Raw genomic sequence first — 22,909 nt, 5'->3', positions numbered from 1 at the left:
TTTCCAAATTAGAAAAAAATAAAAGACAATCTAACCCTGAGGTTTAAATCGTCACACATCACTGAAGCGTAACATCAGCTAAAGGTTCATAGTTGATGGCAAGCCAGGGTTTGACATTAAACTACATTAACTCAAGGTTTCTTTCTGGAATGAATTGAACATATCAATTGATGGCACTCGTGACTACCAACAAATGTATTGGCACTGCCTTAAAATAAAACCTAGGTGAACCATGGGTTGTGGAGAAAGCAAAGTCAACAGAAAAGATCGATCACTTTCCTCCCTTTTCTCTCTGGCAAAATTGCCAATTATATCTTCACAACCACAACTAATCACTTCAGGTCAGCACCGCTTTGGATTCTTTTCTCCTGCTGGGAATTTTTGCATGGATCTAGGGTGTGGAATATTATCTTTTCTATTCCATTCATCTATTCTCTATACTCGAGCAGAGCACCAGAATGTATTTCTTTCCTGAGGCTAAATGAGAGCTTTGCGGATACATACTGGGGCTAAGAAAATAATTTATATACTATACTTTAGAATATTAATTCAAACGCTCCAGGAGCTACGCCGATTTCCGATGCCCCTCGAGCTCCAGTGTAGCGCATTCCCTGTCTATATTGATTATACTGGTTAGTGTTGCAGAGAGCTGGAGCCTATCTTAGCTGACTTCGGGTGAAAGGCAGACTGGACCCTGGACAAGCTGGACCGCTGGACAATCAATTACAGGACATATATAGAGGCAGACGACTATTGACACGAACATTCACACTTTCAATGAGTGGGAAAGAAACCCATTCTGCCTGCATGCAAAAGGTTAATACACATGAAATCTTGCTAGAAATAGAAATGACATCACAGTGCCTTAGGGCTCATGTAAAGACACGGCTCATCTGTTTTCTGGCTTTGGTCATGTGACGGTCCTTACTTGAGTGCTTGGGCACTGTGATGTCATTTTAAGTGGCAAAATGGCAGACTTTGAGAAGGATAAGGATTGAGAAGTATTGTGCGGCATAATTCATCTTCCATATACACAATACTAATCAAAATGTTGTCTTTAGACTAGTGCGGAGGCATAGAACACATTATCGTCCCAAAAAATTGTTGACTCCCGCTTTAACCAGCACCACTAGTTCTTTAGAAATAGTAAAAGTATTCAAATTTATCACTCATTATTTTTTTCCAGTCATATCCCGACCCTGTAATACTCACCATCAAACTCAGCGGGCCCTACACCTACGATGATTATAGACAGCGGGAGTGATGCTGCCTGCACAGGAGACAGCACAAAAGAAAAACCACATAAATATCCAAACTGGCACACTGGCAGGACAAAATGGAAAACCAAAATGTATTATATTTAGCTACAAAAGGGTGGTGCAATTAATCTGTCTCTGCCCCATTCAGACACGCAGGAAAAGGGCAATTGAAGGACAGGTATGACAGATACTTAAGTAATATTTTATGCAAACATTTGTACTCAATCCTCATGAGCACAGGCTGTTAAGATCTATGGCTATATAAAATATAAAACTGTAAAGGTTTCATGATGTAAAATATTGCATATGGGATTGACATGGGTCGAATTATCAGTCACGTATGGTAAATCTGTTAGAAGTGAATGCAAGCCAAAGAAATGCGTTGGAAACGTGCCTGCACAAACATGTGTGTTTACTCACATTGACCACGGCCTCTTTGGTTTGGACCATGTCAGATATGACTCCATCTGTGATCATCAACAGGACAAAGTACTGCGAGCCATCTGTTATCTCTGATGCACAGCTGGCACACACACACGCACACACACACAGAGACACACACACATATACAGATAGTTTGGCCAAAAGAAAGACTATAAAATAACATTGCACACAAGTCTACAATAATTCCAGTCTTTAACAGAATTGCATACATGTGATCAAGGGTTTGTGACCACAAAAAAATGTTCATCCTCTACTTTTCATTTGGCCAACTAAATATAATTGAGTTTAGAGGAAGATTAACAAATACACTTGCAATTGTATTATAAGTGTCATTTAGTTCTAAACCCTCGGCAAACACTCACTTTGCCACTTTGTTTATGACAGGTGCAAAGTTGGTAGGTCCGTAGAGCTGTACAGTTCTTAGGCTCTGGAAGTAGGCCTCCATGACGCCATCGATGCCCACGCAGTTTGGATTATCATTATTGCTACCCTGAAAAACAAAGCAATGCATTATGAAAGACAACACCTTTAAGTCAGAGTTAAGCTCTTGTCTTTTTTTCTTTGCTTTTTTTCTTTTTTTACTCATATTCATAGTACATATATGTAACGTATTGCTCTCAAATTGTGGGCAAAAGTGAAAAGGCTTTTAAGCAAAGAGAATCAATCCAAATAAACTGCGTCAATCATGTTTGTTAAGCACTGCAATGAACACAGAACAAAAGTTGTCTGTGCGGTTATAACATAAATGCATGAATTTTTACACCATCCAAATTATTCTGAAACTCTTACTTTATAGTGCATGACATGAAGGGAATAAAATTGTGAATTTCAGGAGAGAATACAACGACTTCTGCAAATCATGATGTGAAACATCAGCTCAATGAGCATCTAAAGTAAAGGTGTAAAACTCAAGGCCGGGGGAGCAGTTTTAGCCTGCCACATCATTTTATTGTCCCACTGAAGAAAAAAACAGTATGTCTACTTTGTACTCATTGATAAATGGATTTGTTCTTGTTCTTTAGGCAGAAAATCTGATGTAAAGTTGCAGTTTTTCTTCACTTTAACCAGGTTTGCAACCATTCTTTTTCCCCAAATCACATCTCAGGATAAATTCAAATTTAATTTGTTGATATTGGGGACTTATATCCTTGACTCAGTCTGGATGGCCCTCTGTGACATTAGCTGGCAGCAAAAATGTGTGTGACAAGCCTGATTCCATGTGTGATGATGATGGGCAACTGGCATCCTGAAATAGGTTGTGTTCAAGATACGAGCTTCTCCTTACAATACACAGTTCCTTGGCTAATCTTGCATTCTGCTCTGCATTATTTCCTGTTTTGTAATGTATGTTTACTTGTCCAGTATTCATTTATGCATGTACACAGGTCAATCCTATACTGTATTTTGGTGCAAAGTAAGGGCTGTCTGGAAAGCCAAGCGGAAGGACACAAGTTGCAAGGCGAAAGGGTGCTGAGCGATTCCTGCTGGCAGGCAGATGAGCACAACTTGTTAGCCAGCTGTTGTCGCAACAACAACTCCCGGTCCCAACCACATCATGCTCCGGGTGTGCTGTGTGTGAGTGTATATGTGTGCGTGTCCTCTGCAGGTGATATGAAATGATGTGCTTCTTACCAGTGGGAAAGCATGGGAGATTTTGCCATCAGGGGGCATCTTAGCGCCAAAGCCATAGGCAGGAAAGAGCTTGTCACTGTCATAGTCCTGGATAATCTCACCCACTGCTTTCAGGGCCATGGCATATGCATTCATCTGGTAGGGGCTCATATAGTGGAGTGAGGTGGGCTGCGATGGATTACCTTGCAGAGAGGCAAACAAAACAAAACAAAGATATAGAAAAAGATTGCTTGCTTTCAGATACCATAACTTTGTAAAATTAATGTTTAATAAGATATGTTTCTTCCTCTTATGTCTAATTTAGATAATTAAGAAACAGAAAAAACATATGACACTCTCTAATTCTATAAGAGGCACTACAACCGTCCATCCATCCATTTTCTGTACCGCTTTGTCCCCATGGGGGTCGTGGGCGTGCTGGAGCCTATGCCAGCGGTCATCGGGCAGTCGGCGGGGGACACCCTGAACCGGTCACCAGCCAATCGCATGGCACACAGAGACGAACAACCATCCACACTCGCACTCACACCTAGGCGCAATTTGGAGTGCTCAATTAGCCTACCAAGCATGTTTTTGGGATGTGGGAGGAAACTGGAGTGCCCGGAGAAAATCCACGCGGACACGGGGAGAACATGCAAACTCCACACAGGGAGGGGTCGGAGGTGAAATCGAACCCGCACCCTCCTAACTGTGAGGTGGACGTGCTAACCACTGCGCCACCGAGCCGCCCTGGCACTATAACCGCCTCTACTGAAAAAACATGTATGCATAATAGCCAGATCATATAAAATATTGAATTTGAAATCATCATACTCTATTTAACAAGTGCAACAGGGATAAGAGTTTACAAATGGATGTCTATTCATGAGGGTGATCAATGATTAACAAACTGAATAATGTAATATGACTTGATTATTAAGATTATTAAATATAAATAAACTGCACACTACTTGTTCAGAATTTGAGTTAAATGAATTAACATTTAATGAGCTTTGTGAACGTAAATAGTGAAAAATTAAAATCCGGAAATCACAGCTTTCTGAAAAACGTCCATAGTAATTCTATTGGTTAAACACAATGAATCCCTTCTTCATATCTGATTTTCAAACTGTATTAGGCTGTATAAGGCTTCAAACTGCAGAGGGATGCAAGACAGCGCAGAAATGACAGATGACATGGTGCAAGCTATCCCATATTTGGTGCTGTTTGGAAGTGGCCTGGTGCTTTTACATCATAACAAAGTAGGCCGCATCTTGGCATTATGTGCAGTGTTTGTCACTGTTTCAACGAAAATCCCTGGATTTGCTTAGAAGAAAGAGGAAAAGGAGGCAGATGAGCAGCAAAGGATGAGTTTATCGGACTCTAATGGCATGACAGAAATTTAAAATTCGAGTTTAGACTCGGCCATCAGCCCTCAGAGTTGCTTTGAGGTGTACGAGCATGGATGAGCAGGGACCGGTTTCCCTCTTTACCATGTCACGCTGCATTTTCAAAAATCTTTGAAATTACTTCTCCACCAACTCTCTTACTGAATGCACCATCATGGTGCGCTCGCCTAAATTGAATCTTTATTTATTTATTTAAGATGCAATGTGAAAAGGCCTTGAGAATCTTACCATTTGATGCCGTAAAGTCTATAGCAACAGTGAAGTTCAGCTGCGTCCTGGTGCACGCAAAATTCACCCCAAAAGTGAAGAAACAACAAAAAACACAAGTCAATGTACATGCAGGAAATATTATACAGTCGTGCATGTGAACATTAATGGATTCATTATTGCACTGTAAAATGTAATTTGGTTAAAGGACCTCTACTAACTGATGCATTCATGACAAAAATATAAAAAATGATTCTAATAAACTTGCTAAGGATTGTACATTTAGGCAAAACAACACAACAGAAGGTGCCCATTAGTACGCATTCTCAATATTCGTCCTACCACTTTCTGCCAAAAAAAGTACTCAATTATAAGAGAATAATGACCTGAATACATACAAGAGAATTAGGAGTGCAAAATTCCTCAGGTGTAATTTTGTCAAAGTCAATATCAATTTAGTCTGATGCTCACAAAGCTTTTGGTGTGTCAAAGTACACACATGTACGCACTTGTGCACACAACTGGGTGGCATTGACACTGTGAGAGCCGGTTAATCATTAATTCCACTCACCCTCCTCGGATGAAATCCACAAAGGTGTACTCAGACTCCACTTTGAAGGACAGCAGAGTTACCTTGTGTGTACACGGACACATGCACGCACACAAACACACAAATGGAAACGGAGCCATATTCATGCCAATGGGAAGGGACAAACACATACAAGTTGCCAGAGGGCGTAGCAGACATTGGGAGAAAAAGACATAAGATATTTGGTGTGAGTAACATAAAAAATACCAATGAGAAGCCACTAATTCCAATTTAATTTCAATTTATTCTACTGTGACAAGGGGAAATTGAAGTTATGCTCTGCTGTATATTTTTGTGTTACAAACCACACACAGAACCAGATCACAAATACAGGAATGCAAGGAGACAATCAGCGTGAAAGAGGTGTGCGAAACGTGTTGCACCAATTCAGCTTGTCACTTGCGTTGCCTGCCTCAAGCGGACCTCAACAGTAGTAGACATCAACCAAACCAGCATCACTCCAAAAACTAACATTATTCTAGTTTGACAACAGCGGGACTTGAACTTGTGGCTTCAAAGCCCAGGTCCTCATAGTTGCTGCCTGCCACCTTATAAACAGACAAATGCAGGGGAGGTGGAAAGACTCACAGTTCCTGAATTGACATACTTCTTCTTTTTGCCCTTCTTCTTGGGATTTAAAACCTGTACGTGATAGGAAAAAGGGGCATATGAGGTTACCGCACATGAGTATCATACATTGGACAATGCTTTAAAATGAAAATGAAATGAAACAATGATCATCATGGCTGTCTATGAATTTAAACTGAAATTATTTCAAAACATCTGATAAAGATGATTCATTTTAAAAATGCATGAATAAAATCACCACCGATTGATAGCTATCCACAAATGATTCGCCACAAAATTCAGTGGGGTCATTATTTTCCCGCAAATAAATCGTGGAATTTAACTAGTTTGAGGGCGGACAAAATAGATGGATGTTTACATTTTTGTTCTTTGCTTTCTTACTTCAAAAGATAATTTTCCCAGAATTCAGAGATTATGTTGCAGTATATTACTAATTATTCCTACAATGAAATGTTGCAACTGTATTAGTCCCAAAAACATTTGAATAACATTTCAACAAGTTCACCTCATAGACGTTAAACTGGTTCTGTCCGCGGGACAGCTCTCTGTAGCTGGTGGTGAACTCGCCAATGAAGTCATGGCTGCAAACACACACCCACACAAGGGTAAGCATGAATCCAAATGTCATCATCTGAGACAAAGTGTCAGGTCTATTCACATCTCCTTCTGCGGGTCTGCCAGATTAACCCCCTTGTGTATTGTGACGGTGTGAGTTTATGTTCCAGTCATAAGGATACACAAATTCAAGCAAGTTTAGAAGCTGATATGGAGTGGGAGTGGGCAACAGTTTCCAAAGTAATCACTGTTATGTGTCCTGCAAATAAATAAGCACATCACCTTCTTTCTCCGAGGGCCTGTAATTTGCTGCACTATAATAAACTTCATTACCACAATACACACCAGCCACACAGCAGACATGGCATCAGTAAACTAGCGTTTAAAGAGCACGTGCTCATGTGCGCATTCTGACGCATTCTGGGAAAAAAAAACACCGAGGTAGAGAAACAAGAAAGTTCAGATGCTATTGAATGACCTGTCTGCCGGCAGTCATGAATGGTTTCTAAATAGAAAATTAGGGATTACGATGACCTTTTGAAAATCACAAAATGTATGATCTTGTTTGAAGGACAAAATTACCAAAGTGACTATTTATAACATCTTGAATGTATGACAAATAAAACAATTCTAATTAAGGGCTAGGAAGCAGTCAGCTCAGCATACACGTGCAGTCACAGCAATTAATCATGAGACATTAGCGAGAATGTAGAACAACAAAGCTCAGAGACACGTGACATAAATGTAATATTATTACCTTGTGAAATGAAAAAAAACCCCTTTATCTGGAACATACGAACATGGAATACTGATAACTGTGAGGTTGACAGGGAGGTAACATGCCTTTACCTTCCATCTCGATCCCAGTCATAGACGTCTATTTTTACAGTCCTGAAATAGAGATCATATTATTTATGAGTGCGCCAATGCAATTCAATGATTCAACAATGTGTTTCTCTGCCAGCAGAAATAAGGTTAAATATGAATTGCAACACTGTTGAATATTAAAAATGCAGCACCTGCTGGCACTACAAAGCAAACAGGGTGCTTCACTGAAACAACACGACTGGCAGTGCAAAAAAAATGGCCGTAACAATTCATTGTTATTTCAAAACAGTTGGCTTTTAAATTTTTTGAAATATTTTATCTTCACATAGAAGAAACTGGTAGACCCAAGTGCAGGAAAGAAAAAAACAGCCTGGCAGAATGCTGATGATTTATTAGAAAAATATAATACGCGCAGCACCAACAGACAATAACACTAGTGGGACAGAGCATCTTACCACTGATGGTCTTAAAAAGACTGCCACAGATGACATCATGGAAATAAAGATAGAACTTATAAGGTACAACGGTGATGAAAGACCTGGGGCCCTATTTTTGTTCTGGATGCATAGAAATGGTTTCATTTTTTTGGGTAAACCTGAGTCCGCTGTGCCTGACATTGCGGAAACAAAAGCATCACCCTGCTAGGGGATCATGTCCCTGGCCGCCGTGGCCTTGGAAACTCAGAACTAACTGCAGAGTTAAAAGTCATGGCCGCCATCCCGCCTTATAACCCCAATGGAAAGTACACCCCAGGCTGGCATGATTGGCATCTGTCGGGAGTGAGAGCACTGTGGATCAGCTCGTGACTATCAATCCCTTCTAATAAACAGCTAAATGGTACAGCCCTAATTAATGAAGGTATTTTGAGTTCAGTAGTCATCATATACATCCTAACCCCATCGTTTATCCACTTTGGTTGTTTTTGTGTTCCTAGTTGATGTATTGTTTTCATTTTGGGTTATCAATATTATGTTCCCATGCACTCCCTGTAGAAATATAGTCGAAAAATGCCACTGCAGATATAAATTTGGCAGAGGAAGATTTCCAAGGGACATATGGCTGAAATTTCTTGTACACTGTTGTGATGGCACTTGGGTGAGACATGGTTTTCACATCGATTGCAAAATGAATATAATGAAATTCATGATACTTATACAGTTGGGGTTGATGTTACTGACAGTGTCTCTGTGGAATTTGCTCTTTCCCCCTGATGTGGGGCAGTGGAGAGCGCTGTCCTATGTTGCCTAGCAACAACAGGCTAAGCAACTGTGTGAGAAAAAAAAAACAGATTTTTTTTGCTGTGGCTGCCAACACCATTTTTATTTCACTTGTTAAGTTTATTTTGAATTGTGTAGACTATTTGTCTATTCCATTTAATTGTGGATTTTTGCTGTAAGCTACAGTTGCCCTGAAGTGCAGACCACAAAAACAGATAACTAAACACAACAAAAAGCGACAAAAACACGGGGGGGGGGGGACAAAGCTAATTGTGAACAAATGACCAACCAAAATGACTTTTTCTTACCAAATGCGGTTGGTGCGTGTTTGACTTATGGCTGATCGGAAAAGAGGGACGAGTTAATTGAACATGTGCACTGTTTGCCTTTGACCATGAAAGTATTCCGTAAGATGTGGTTTCTTCAAAATGAAACCTGTGTTTGATGAGGAGTTTAGTTTTTTTTGTATTTGTGAAATTCCTATTTGCTGTTTCTTTGCTGATTAGATTTTATTTACTTTTTTACCAGCTTTTTTTCTGTTTTAATATTTGTTTTCATGTTTTTTGCTGTTGCTTAATGTGTTTAGCACTTCAGGGCCACTGTAGTAATATGATCATAAGTGTTACTCAGCTCACACATTAACATTTAATTTTATTCCCACGTGTAAAGTAGTGGTGTCTCATGAGAGCACCAATTGTAAAATATGCCAGTAATAGCCTCTAGTAATTCTGCTATCCACTGCTTTTTGAGATATACTGGCTAGGGAAAAAAAGGGCAACGTGATAGTAGCACCCGGTTTATATCACATGTTGAAAGATTTGCATCATCGGAGGATTGCTGTTTTATTTTACTGGCGCTGAGAAAAAATTGAAATGCCATGCATCGTAATCCAATGTTCACACTTTTAGGTGTGTAATACGATGATCTTATTCCCACAAGGACAAGAGCAGTTAGACAGGAGCCGTGAAAGGTATTAAGTATATGCAGTGCGCACCTGCCCGCAAGTGGCTATCACATCTGCTCGGCACACTCGGAATGTCAATGTAATGCAGATTGCGGTGTGGAAACCGAGGCGATCTCAATAACACCGGCGCTGGTCCCCGGGACAAAATGACCGACTGCTGGCATTATTCTGACCGCCCCGGCAACAGGTGATGTCATCGACTCCTGGTGTATTCAGGGTTCCTATGTCAGTTTATATAGGGGGAATGATTCACGCATAAAATACATGGACGATCAAAACAGCCAACATTTCACGATGCAATTTATGCATGACTCGGGCAGCTGTTTTCTGACCTGTCATAGTCGCCGTTGCAGAGAGCTCGAACAGGGATGGTGAAGGGCTGCCACACTGGGTTCAGCGTGTTCTTGATCACCTCTGTTTTATGGCAGATGGTGAATCTGCCAGAAAAGTGAAAAACACTTTGAGAAACACACAGACGAGGCAAAACATTGCTCATTTGCTTTCTTGATGATAATTACACAGCATTTATAGGGATGTGTCTCCGTCAGTTTGTCTGGAGGACATGAGCAGATGGGGTTCTGCTTGGACAAAAAACCAGGCTTCAAGAGGTTATTTGAATAAGAATGACAAACAAGTAAAACCAGATGGAAGTAATGTGAAAATTGTTTACCCACACAGTTTTTTCAGTACCGGAGTCCTCAAAGAATTTCCTCAAGATTTCTTTGAAGAATTTATAATATTTTACATATGATTACTATTTAGATGACAACATTGTTTTGTTACCCCCAAAAAGCAAACGTTAAAGCACTTCAACTCCACAGTATCAACTCCTGTAAATAAAAAATATAACCACTATGCATGATTCCAGTAAATTGTGAGAAAATGTCCGCCTCTTCAACTGAAAGAATGAGAAAAGACTTGGGAACCACCAAGTAATGTATTTTGTGACAAATATTTTGTATTAAGTTGTCTAAAAATGAAACTGAAGTGCAATTTCGTGAACATGACAGTAGTCATGTAAACCTGCAATGATCTGTAATCTGCCTGTGTGACTGAATGATAAACTGCTTGTCAAGATTTCGCAAAACCGTCCAAATCCCTGACTGGATTAGGAATTGGGTTCCACTGCTTAAAAACAAAAGGAACGCTTCAATCACACATCCCAGATATCCACAAATAGCATCATAATTAATGTAAACCAGAATCCTTTATTTTCACAGGCTAATAGTAACCCATGAGGCTTTTGAGACTCACGTTCCATCTTCGTTGCTGCGATAGAAAACCAGGAAGGGGTCTGACTTGCCAAAAAAGTCTTTTTTATCCAGCTTGTTGGCACACAGCTGCATAGTAGCAATATCCTGTGAGACAAGACAAATAAGGCTTGGTGAAAATATCATTTAAAATGCAATTTAATTTTGAAGGCAGCAACCTGCTGTGTTGCACATCTTATTATTCCAGACTACATCTTTTTGTGACACAGACACCGTAATTTACAACACAACACCCCTTCTGAATGCAAAGCAATTGTCGTAGTTAAAGTTCTATAATGGAGATGCAAAATCCCAAGTCGGCAAGGAGTCAAGCCTCATCTTCATAATGACGGCATATATTACATGGAGAATTCAGGCCAGTGTTTCATTTAAAGTATATATTTTATTATAGAGAGAAGCAAATTTTATCACGGATCATCTGTAATATAGTCATGGAGGAATGGGGAATAGCCTCATGCATATTTATGAGTGGTTACATCCATTAATGAGACACTGGTTTATTAGGGCTGTTGTTTTTAGATCCTTGGTATGGATCAGTAGAAGGATAGTTTGGAAAGATTGTCCATGATTAAATCTAGAATTAATTGCATTTGGATTTGTCAGTGTCCACATACTACAAGTATGGACATGGAACAGAATATTTTTGTTGGGTTTGGGTCATTGTCACTTTATCTCTGTGTTACATGCCAGTTTTATTTCAAAGTTGTCCGCATCTAAAAAATCTAAAATACAATCATACATGGTTAAATAATAATTTGAATCAGATCAATCGGACCAGAGTATAAGTGGGCTGGTCCCAAATATCCTGTCTGTGCTCCTTTTTTGATGGGAACAACTGGACAAATGGACACACGCCAATGAAACGTGACAAATGTATTGTAAATTAAGCATTCAGTTTTAATTTCAATAGATACTCAGTGAATTACCTCACAATAGCTCATGTTACGATCCATATATTATATGAATGGCAATGGCTGGGACTAACACAAGCTTCTCTATTTTGGTAGACTGGCACACATTCACTAGATAACGGGTGTTACTTCATTTTTCTGACAGCGTAAGTCTAGTTTAGTGTGTTTGGGTCAGTACTGCGCTCATCTGGGCGTGGATGTGCACGTACCAGCCTCGCCCCCGAAGCACCTGCTAATTTGGTGACCAAATCCCAAATCATTATGATCCTCATCATCAATCTGGATATATGCTGTATTTTAAAAGCACACTGTCACTAACTATTATTTTGTGTGTATGTGTGTGTGTGTGTGGGGGGGGGGGATCCACAGTGCTCTCGCTCCTGACCCCAATTCCTACCATCAACAAAAATATATTAGTTGCATGTTTAGTGACTGATCAATAATAGATTATTATACATGTCAATCCAGAATATAAAAATATTTAACAGATGATGATCATGCCAGCCTCGGGTTTACCTTCCATTGGATTTATAATGCATGCAAGGTGAATTCTCGTGGTATTTGTGAGTTAATTTGACAAATTTTCTCCGCGCTCAATGCTGGTGCAGTTCAATTATTTTTACCACTGCTGTTTGAAAACAAATAACTATAGCAGTATCATTAAATCATTCATACCGTGTATGAGTGTATGGGTGGATCAACACTGTTGGGAATTTGACATTTATATTACCATCATAGCCGGGGAAAAAATGTACACTTGAGCCCTGACTAAGTGATTTACATGTCCAACTCCAGCTCATTTGTCACAGTTCGCACTCCTCTAAAAAGTTGGGACCATTAAAACTTTTCTGCAGTTTTGCGTGTGTGTGTGTGTATCCTATTATTGGGGCACAGCTCAAGTGTGTTCATTGCGGGGTGTGTGAGTGCACGTATGTTTGGCTACTGACCCTGCAGTTGCTGAGCTCCTCAGCAGTTAGGATAATGACCCCACACTTCTTTCCTGGAATTCCACTGCAAAAAGAAAAAGATTGATGCATGAAATTAGTCCCCATATATGCATCTTCTTTATTTCACTCTTCACTATATATATATGCAGACATTTCCCAAAATGTTTTTATCCACAACAATGGTAAAATCCCTGTCCACATAAACTAAGCCAACCTTTCGCTCATTTTTGGAAAACGCAAGAAAGCAGAAATGGTAAATCCAGAAGACGAAAATTATAAATGTGCACTGATCACAATATGTGGTCTATCAATAAATGTCATAACTTTTAATATGATCTACAAATTAACATGATATTTATTGAGCCAAGGCATCCATTTTACATGATGACTAAAGTGAAAATTGACATAATGATCTTGATTCAATCTACTCACAGATTAATTGAATGTTGGCCTTTTTAATCGGACACAAAGACAATATACTTGAAGCAATGCTGCTAGCATTGGTAGATGAAAAAAGGTATATAAATACCAATTATAGGACAAATAAACCATAATTGAATAATTTCCTGAAGCACACCAGATGCTACATCATGGCACCCTGGTTGGCAATTATTGCATCAGTCCTTGTTTTAAATGCGTTTCAGGTCAATTCCAAGTCTTCGTTATTCCCCAGTTTGAAACCTCCATTTACATGTGAAAACATTTTCGAGGTCAAGCATACAAGCGATTTATTGAGCTGTCGCAAGGGAGTGGGGAGTAAATGTGGATAAAAATGAGAGTCGGAAAGAGAGTGTTGATGGTTAAATTAGTGACAAATGGCGCAGATAAAGGGCAAAGCTTGTTTGCTGTTTGATCGATCATTTTAGAAATGATGGGAAACATTAAAAAAGGAAAAGGCTGTGTGACAGGCCAATGAGAAAAAGCTAATGCATGTTGGTATTTCTCCAAAGTCAAGCAGATCCTAATTCATTGAGACAGCAATTTAATAAACATAAAAAATGATTGAAACCGAGTACTGAGCTCAAAATCTATGCATTTAGACCTTTGAAAATGGAACAACATACTCTAACCGCATGTTGTGATGTTCAAAGAAGGGAGCAGGACAGTGGAATCGAATCAAAAGGTCATCTATCAGCAAGCCCACCCAGCTTCCAAGGACACGAGGTCCGGATGAAAAAGTACAGCAAGTGAACTGATTAAATATAATACTTCCTGAGTAAGTCATATGTTACTGACTAATGTCCACTCCTGTGCTGAAATACAATGTTGTATTGACTTGTTCACATCCTGATAACCAATTAATATTTGAGCCAGTTTGCAACAAAATATAGGTACGCTATAACAAACAGAGGATTTAGACCATCAGATTTTGAATAGAGTCAAAAACAGATGCTGCTGTGTCTGTTACCACGTTACTCGATTGTGTATTCAACAGATATTTAAGCTGTTGGAGCAATTGATACAAAGAGCAAACAGTTACTTGATCAATCCAAAACAAATGAAATCCTATTTCAATTATATTGGTTGTTCTTTCTGTTAGTTTGTTGCAGATCTAAAACCAGGAAATGCTTTCATCAGACAGACCAGAGAAAGTCCCTCAACCTAACAATGTTCGCTCGTACCTCAGGGAACTGAAGCAGATTGATTGGAAGGATAATTTTCTCTGTTTTCTAGGTTTACCTCAGGGTCTCCTATTAGTTAGACATAATCAGAAAACCTTTACAGGAGTATACGAGAGTACCACCACCCTTAGAGTGTGGCCACACTCTAATTGACTGCTTCTCAACCTACTTGGAGAGGTCTGCGCTCTACTGAGTATTTCTATGACTTGAGGTGAGTCAGCCCATGAAGGAACTCATTTCTTGGACCTAAAGTCTTTCTAAGACGAAAAAGAACAGTTGTTTTAATTGTACCTCAAGGGGAAATTCAGTTTTTCAGAGGGCTGCAGGTCATTATCACCCAAGGCTCCTGACTATAAGTGAGTGCATAATTTCACTTGTAAAATGAGAGCTTTACCTTTTGGATTTTCTGCACATAAAACTAATAGTTGGAATAAAGCTAAATCATGTGTAAAGGTAAAGTGTTTTCAAATATTTTGCATGTTACAAATAGACAAACAAACAAAATAAATAAAATAAAAATGAAATCAAATAATCAATGGTAAACAAAGTACATCGCTGTCATTTCTGCACTTCTACTACTGTATTTGCTCTGGATTCTGTCTGAAGAAATAAAAAAATTATAGCATAACTTTAGGAGATGACTTCAACACTAACACGAGGGTTGCTAAAAAGCACAGCTATGTGAAACAAGCATAAAAAAAGTGTAGTGACAGTTGTATTTAGTTTCTAAAACCTCTTCCACAGTTCACAGACTCATTGAAAACAGACTCAATTAATTGCATTTCATGGTGCCTTTGAGATTCAGAACCTGGTTTTGCTTTTGAAACTCCATGCTCTTAGGAATGCATTCAAGTAGTGCCAACCTGGGCGAGATAGACAATATATATTCCAATAGAAAATACCCTGTTATTTATTTATTTATTTATTTATTTATTTATTTATTTATTTATACTGGAAGAGTGCATATTAATTAAAATGTACTTGTAAATACGACAGATTATAGTGCTGGACTTTCCATTTGGAGTCTCTGGCATGTTGATGTGACAAATAGCCAACTTATAGTACTTTGTCTTACTGGGCTTGCATGTCACTCAAAAGAGCAGACCGGCCCTTAAAAGCCATGAACATATCCACTTTCATAGTTGCTATAGTGTTCAATGTGTGGCCGGTGACTGAAGGGAACAACATCAACAACTGCCACCTCACATGCATGCATACGCTGTTGTTTGCTGTTGAGGAGGGCTATGCAAGAAAGTTTATACCATAAATACTACTTCATGGATTTTGTGAATTGTGGGCGTGGTCTGGAACATTAACCTCATCGTCTGAAAAATGAGGCATTACATTTGCAAATGTAAGTGATGTTGCTTTTCTTTGTTATTTCAATATTTTGGCATCTGCAGCCAATTGTCACTAGCTGGACCCAAAGCCCGAGGTTCAGTCAGAAGGTTGAGCCAATGTCCACTTAACATAAATGTTTTATTAGAGCTCAGCTGTTTGATTTCATGATGAAGCAGTTTGCACAATAACAATCCTGTCAGACCTCCTAACTGTATTTTCCTTTTATTTGACAACCAAAATGAATAGGACATCTGAAATAAGATAAAAATGAGTTCGAGGACACCAGGAGTAAAGCCTGAGCGTAAAGATAAAAATGGAATTTCAACATTCTGAGAGCAGTAGAAGTGCACATAAATCTACAAGATTGCAGTTTACACTCTGAAAGATCATTTACAATATGCAGAGCGTCAAGGCAAGCACCGTGGAAGAATTTCTTTGCATTGATACGATTGCAAAACTGTCTGGTGTACAGTATAATATGTCCTGTTTCGAAATGAAGACTTTCCCTCCAAGCTGTGTCTCTTCAGTGACTGCTGGATAGTAATAACAGGCTGTTCCCTTGCAGCATATATTTCAAAGGTTCATTATATCTGAGTTCCTGTTATATAACAATAAAATTGTAATGAGAGACATGCAACCAATGAAAACAGTTTTGAAATTGTGCACAATAGTCCATCATCGTGAAGTCGCTGTGAGCCGCTGTCCGTAAAAACACAAGATACAGGCTGCAAATGAAGTAATGATGCCAAGTATTCATTTGAGTCTCTTAACATATTGCAGGTTAAACTTGAGGGTCACTACTCTATTTTATGGTCAGTAATTGAGGCTCACATTTTAGCGAGAACGAACACTCTAACAGCGATTGGTCTAGTATCATTGATGTGCATTTCTGAGGTGGGGCAAAATTGAGCAAACACTGTGTTCTAAGGAACTAATTAGTGAAGCGCATAGGTGACCCTGCGGAAAAACTCCATGACTACTCTTGAATTAAATGCGTTCTCGGCTGTCGATTGTCTCAATGTTTTTCTCGTTATTTTGAAGTGCGTTTAATGTTGAATCAAACAAACTCCCATCTTTGTCGCGCACCATTTTGAATGTTGAGAGGATGGACTTCCACCGCCGAAGATTGACAAAGGATACGTACATCACAGTAAATGGAAACATTTGATCAGTGGGTTCATTTTGAGCCGAGCCAAACCAGGGTGAATAGTCTTGCACAGTACAAAATACCTGAGAGGAATATTGACGAAAAGGACATGTGTCTTAAAAGAAATTAACTTTGGTAGAAGTTAGTCACCTTAGTTATTGAGGAGAAGTCTTAACGTTTTCTGATGTTTACTTTGCGAAAGTATCAAAATAATTTTTATGATAAACAATTTATTACATACTGTATTTGAAGTAAAATTAGTTTTTAGAAAAAAATGTGTACATTACTATGATTCACGCAGACACACTCCATCATGTCACATACATGGCGGACGACATCAATTTATTTGCCAATGTCATCCAAATAACCCCAGCGAGTCTATTTCTGGTTTCCGCAATGTCAAGAACAGCGTACTCGAGTCTACGTTCGCAATACCCTGAATTTATGAAAATCAGTGGTGCCGATGGAGGATTTGTTCTTTATATTGTATATGTATATGTTCATTTAGTTGTACACATACTGTAGTGTATTTCAACCACACAGTGATTAAAAATGTAACATATCTACAGAATAATTGCATTTCCATTGATTGTAATAGGACAGCTACTACTCCTGGATTTACAAACCAGCTATATTCAGCTACAAAGTTAGGGAATTAATTAAGTTACACTGTGTTGGTTCACTAACTATATAAAAAAAAGCAGATTCAATTCAGATTCATCCATGAATCTCAGTCTCAAATCAGTCAAATCAGATTCAGAAAACTGCCTTCCATAAACGTCACAAAATACATATTTAATATGTATTTTGCATCAAAATTTGAAATTGTGTCTTGATCCAAGGGAGTGCAGTATTCATACCGCATGTTGTTCACTTAATTGAAAATAAGCCTGAAAGGAAAAGCTCTTAAGGACTGGTAACAAGATTGTACTGAAAAAATGTCAAGGTGCTGCGGAACAAGGCATGAAACCTCTAAAGCTAATTTTGGCACAGCGTTAATGCACAAACCAATCACCCTGAAGAAAAGCACTAAAGTGGATCCACTTGCGCTTATGTGTGGATTGCACAACATTTGAAAGGAAAGGTAAAAACAAGACATGAGATTGTGAATGCAATTCGTTTCAGGAGCTTATTAAATTACATTTAAAAATATGAACAAAGTACTCATTTGTTCGAGAATAGTTAAACATCTATTCAAATGTACTTACATTTCTTCTTATGTAGTATTTGTCTAATTTCTTCATTATGCTCTTTAGGTGTTTCATACGGATGATTGAAAAACAACATTTTCACTGCCCTGGTAATCGACTTGCAAGGGTGAATTATATTGAGTTAACAAAGATACTCATTCCTTTAAAATATTTTATATTGGTTCTTGTCAGAGAGAGCCTAAGGGTTTAATTTGCAACTCAAAAAATGTCTCCCATATTTCGGCTTTGGGGTTATGTTCTCTTTAAAAAAGCAATATGTGTGAAACCTGGGTGGATGATATTGCCTGTGAATGAAAATCTTTGCTGTTAAACTGCTGTAGCTCAAAGGATTCAAACGTAAGCTAAATGTGACCTTGATTTGGTCAGCTTGAGTTATTACTTGTATGTGAGTTCAGAAATATTGGACTTTTTTTTTCCTATTAGATGAAAGTCGAGATAATTGGCAGGAAAAGAAATTGGTGTTGCAGTGATGTAAGGGAATCGCCTCAAAGCAATTACTAAGTGTCCAATAAGATTGCTCTGTGATCCTTGTGCTGCTCATGGCCTCTCTGGGATATACAGCATTTGCTTTGTATCTGGTATACTATACTAGTACTATAGTATACTTTACGTGCTTCACTTACATTGATATGCTATGCATTATACAGAATTGTTGCATGACTGGTTTCTCAAAATAAAAGCCATTGCTTGGCTGCTTTTTTTTTTTTTTCTTCCTTTGACCTGTGAGCAATGACTTAAGCTACGAGTGAGCTTTTGACACTCACAGCTCCAATGAGGTGGAAAAAAAAATGGAGCAATTCAGATGTCACCTCTAATGTTTCATCAGTTAACGAACAAATCAATCTACCAACTCCATGTTTTATATGAGAGAGAGAGAGAGAGAGAGACTTTCAGCTTAATTACACTTCATAAAACCAGTTTATTTCTTATCTTTCTTATTATATTTCTTCTATTGATGGTTTACAATAATGTGCAATGCTATTTTTCTTCTAAATGTAATGAGTTGGAAGTGGCCTTGATGTTTCCACGAGTGAAGTTCTGCTTCATAGTAGAAGTCCCAGATGGTGTTTTGTTATTGGCTGAGTTATTATGTTGACCTGACAGTGGCACAAATGAACCCATGGCAGGACAGCCGCAATCAATTTCTCAAATGGAAGGAATCTAGTAAGTCTGCCGTATCTCCAGAGTGCAATACTGGGAACAGCTACTATCTGGCTCAGAAACTATAAGGCGTCTGGTAGAGAGAATCTGAACTTGAAGGGGACACCACCTCAGGATATAAAATAGTCATTTTATAGGAGACCCCCAAAACAGCTACGGTTCAGCTAAATTGCATCATCAAGAGAGGGAATGTGAGTGATAATAATCAAGATGATTTTTTTTTTTAAAACATGAAAATTACCAAATTGTGACTCATGAAGTTTTTGGCCCAACACCAACGATATGGATATATGTATTTTGTGCCTTCTTTCCACACACTTTTTTCTGAAAGTTAGGCTGGCTCAGATTTCACCAAAACGAAACATAATAAAGCAACAAGTTATCTAATGAATGAATCCCTAGTCCCTAATTGGAACTGTTCCAATCTACATCCAAATTACAAGTAATGACATTGCCATTAAGAGTCTTTGCAAAGTAATTTTGCCCGCTATCACCTCTCAACTAATGAACAACTTATTGAGAGTCAGGTCACCTTGGGAAGCCTGTACTTTGGTTTAAATCGCTGGAGTGTGCATTGAGTTTTTGTATCCTCTGGTCACTAAGCAAACTGCTGGAACATTCAATTAAGGTTATGTCTCTGTTTGCCGCTTTCCTCTCTACAACACTTAATGTTTTTGTTGTTACAAGTTAACATCATCATGTTTTAGAGTTCACCCAAACACTTTTTTTCAGTTGTATTTATTTGTAAAAGACTGTCAGGGAATTGAATGTTAAACATGCATTTTTGGTTTATTAAATTTATTGGTTGTTTAATTTGGTCTAAGTTTGTAAACAGTCATGTGTTATCTGTGCAGTTTGCTTCAATTCCAAAAAGAAAACATTTATTCATTTGTACGTACTTATTTAGATAATATGTCATGTTGATATTTTTTTCCACCTTTCGGAACCCAATCCATCCCTAAATCTGTACAAAATAGGACTTTCTAATACTAGCTATTGAAATTGATCATGTGTTAGCAAGCAATCATTGCTCCTTTTTTAAATGACCAATTCTTTATTTTTGACCAATGCTTCTTCTCATCGGCATCTGTGGATCAGATAAAAGGATCCATCTTCCTCCTGCTGGTTCTGTTTCACCAGCCTCACCACCTGCATCTGGTCTCCAGTGGATTTCATCTTAACCCTAGCTTCCTGGAGCAGCGTGCCTAATGAGGACACAATTTGTTGGAAAAAAAAGTCTCAGCGAGGTTACCTCTTTAATCGATACATTCAATTTTAGGTGATACATCTCACTAAATCTTTGAATGTCACTCTTTTCTATTAACCTATGTGATTGACACATTATCAGCCCAGACTGTACCAAGCTTCGCAGTGAAGTGTTTAAAAAAACAACAACAACGAGATTTAAGCAAATTATTTAGTTCTAAAATGTGGTAGTGTGTTGCAAACACTTCCCAACATGATAGAATGCAAACAAATACGTATTATAATTTAATTCTCCCTTGTCTTTCTCCTTGTCTTGATGTCTTGATCAAAAGCTAATGAATAATTCCTCGAGACATACCAAAGTGACACACAGAATGGCATAGCAGGCCTTGCACAACTTTTAGAGTTGTGTGGTCCTGATCCATATTCTGAAACCAAATCATCTAAAGCAATTTACCAATATCTAAAACAATCTATGGTCAGGATTTTTAAACTGGTCTGATCAAATATTTGGTATGAGGTTCGAAAACACAGAAAAGGCTAAACTGATTACTACAAGCAAGCTCGCTTTTGAGTTGCATATTCTATGAGGAAAATATTTCAACAACTGGATGCAAGACAACCTATTAAGGGGGGGGGGGGCAACCCCGGTTGCTAAATCAGCAATGCTATGTCATGCTTGGCCATAAGCAAATATAAGGTGGAACAGTGAAGCCAGGGGGTGACAGGTCACCTTAACCTGCATCTGACTCATAAACTCTACATGGTTCTGTTAGTTTTTATCTGTCACATTAGTTTGTCGGAGGCCAAAAGTGATTTGCTATTTGAGCGATGGGATGGATATATTGAAAACTAGTCTTTTGAAGACTCATTTTACATTCTTCAAATGAGACAAGTCAGAATGACACAATGACAAGATAAACAATCCGAACAGTTATGCATTAGCTTTTATGTTATGCATAGGTTTCACTGTGTGGTTCAGTGGGGTATTTACTATTAAGGAGCATCTTTTTTACACATTCCAGATCTAATCTTGGAGATTATTTTATTGTATTACCCAGATTAAATCCACAATTTATAAAGAGGGCATTTTTCCACATATGGGCAGGTAGTTAATAATTAATCAAAAACTAAATCCTACATTTTCTTGGGTTATCTTGACATTTGTTTGATTATGTTAAATGTGGAGACACATTACAAAAAATTAAGAATTTAAGAAGAGGTCTAATTCTTTCTTTTATGTCACTGTATAATGTAAAAATGTGCTTCCCTGAAATACCCAATGAAAGAGAAGGTTTGAAGGACCATTAAATCAATTTTCACCAGCCCAGTAAACTGGTGCCTTTAAATAAGTATCAACAAACATTTTATAAAATAAGTGGGAAACTGCCTGGAATTTATAATGGTCTGAAAACAATCAACTTGACACATTATTCGTTATTTATCATGTTGGTTGGGTAAGTTTAATGAAGGTGTTTTTATTGTGCCTTTTGAGTTTAATAACTGAAGACAGTTAAAATTCTTGTTTGCTTCTCATTTGGTTTTACTTTCAACATAAGGAACTCCAATCATCTTATCAGAGGCCGTATTGGGGTTTACTGTATTGCACCACTTGTTATTTTGGCACGACAAACAAGTGAAATGATTTAAAAAGTGATTCTTTAGTCGTTCTCTCATATAAAATGCATTTATTACAAATCCCTTGTTGGTCCAACAATTGGTGTGGTTGACAGATTAAGAGTGTCACAGAACAACACTGTCACATTATTTGCCAAGACGCTTTGAGCTGGCAAGAAGGAATCACTCATTTCCACATTAAAGCGTGCCAACTGCTGACAGATCTGTGCTTTGCAAGCTAACAACTAATTCTTGCCAGCTGGAAAATACACAGATGGATTATTTACTCAGATTCTTTTGCTACGCAATAAAGCTTATTCTTTCTTTGCACAAAAGTGGAATTGAAAGTCAGTGGCAAGCATTGTTTTTAATTTACCCAGCAATAAGACTGCACACAGCATGCAGCAACAGTGTGGCACAGACAATTTTTTTCCGATACAGATCTACCACAAGCCTGAGATATAATATCCATTTGAAATTTGGGCTAAACTGGTTTAACAGGCCCTTCAGAAGCTGCAAGTGTTTTGTCGTGTGGCTCGTCTTGAGCAGGCCAGATGAGACCTCAACGACTGCACCAGATGGCGGGTGATGCTTCGCTAGGACATTGACCGCAGGGGAGGAAAGTGCGTGTGTGTGTAAGCAGGTGGGTGGGTGGGTGGTCATGGTGGGGTGATGGCTGAGTTTGATTGTTCAGAATGAAACAAAATGGAAAATGTTAGGATGTAGTTAATTTTTCAATGCTTAACTTGATAATGGATTGCCTCATTTGGAAAACCACTAAATCATCTAAATTATAATTAATTA

General features: G+C 38.4%; 1 protein-coding gene across 2 annotated transcripts in view; it reads right to left on the bottom strand.

Moving 5' to 3' along the window:
* The window catches only part of LOC147062002 (copine-9-like), a 72,588-nt gene that overhangs the window by 5,296 nt on the left and 44,383 nt on the right, over positions 1-22,909 (bottom strand). For both annotated transcript variants that reach the window (XM_085912658.1, XM_085912651.1), the window contains 12 exons: positions 12,801-12,864; positions 10,926-11,029; positions 10,004-10,108; positions 7,512-7,553; positions 6,613-6,688; positions 6,108-6,161; positions 5,502-5,563; positions 4,952-4,998; positions 3,336-3,517; positions 2,066-2,193; positions 1,680-1,782; positions 1,213-1,270 (listed from right to left, as the gene is read on the bottom strand). In XM_085912658.1, coding sequence (XP_085768784.1) covers positions 1,213-1,270; positions 1,680-1,782; positions 2,066-2,193; positions 3,336-3,517; positions 4,952-4,998; positions 5,502-5,563; positions 6,108-6,161; positions 6,613-6,688; positions 7,512-7,553; positions 10,004-10,108; positions 10,926-11,029; positions 12,801-12,864 — 1,025 coding nt within the window. The remainder of the gene's footprint in view (positions 1-1,212; positions 1,271-1,679; positions 1,783-2,065; positions 2,194-3,335; positions 3,518-4,951; positions 4,999-5,501; positions 5,564-6,107; positions 6,162-6,612; positions 6,689-7,511; positions 7,554-10,003; positions 10,109-10,925; positions 11,030-12,800; positions 12,865-22,909) is intronic.

The sequence above is a fragment of the Syngnathus leptorhynchus genome, chromosome 1, assembly GCF_054491065.1.
Source record: "Syngnathus leptorhynchus isolate UIUO chromosome 1, UIUO_Slep, whole genome shotgun sequence".
NCBI lineage: Eukaryota > Metazoa > Chordata > Actinopteri > Syngnathiformes > Syngnathidae > Syngnathus > Syngnathus leptorhynchus.
The sequence above is the reverse complement of the archived record's forward strand: the minus strand, read 5'-3'. Positions and strand labels throughout refer to the sequence as shown.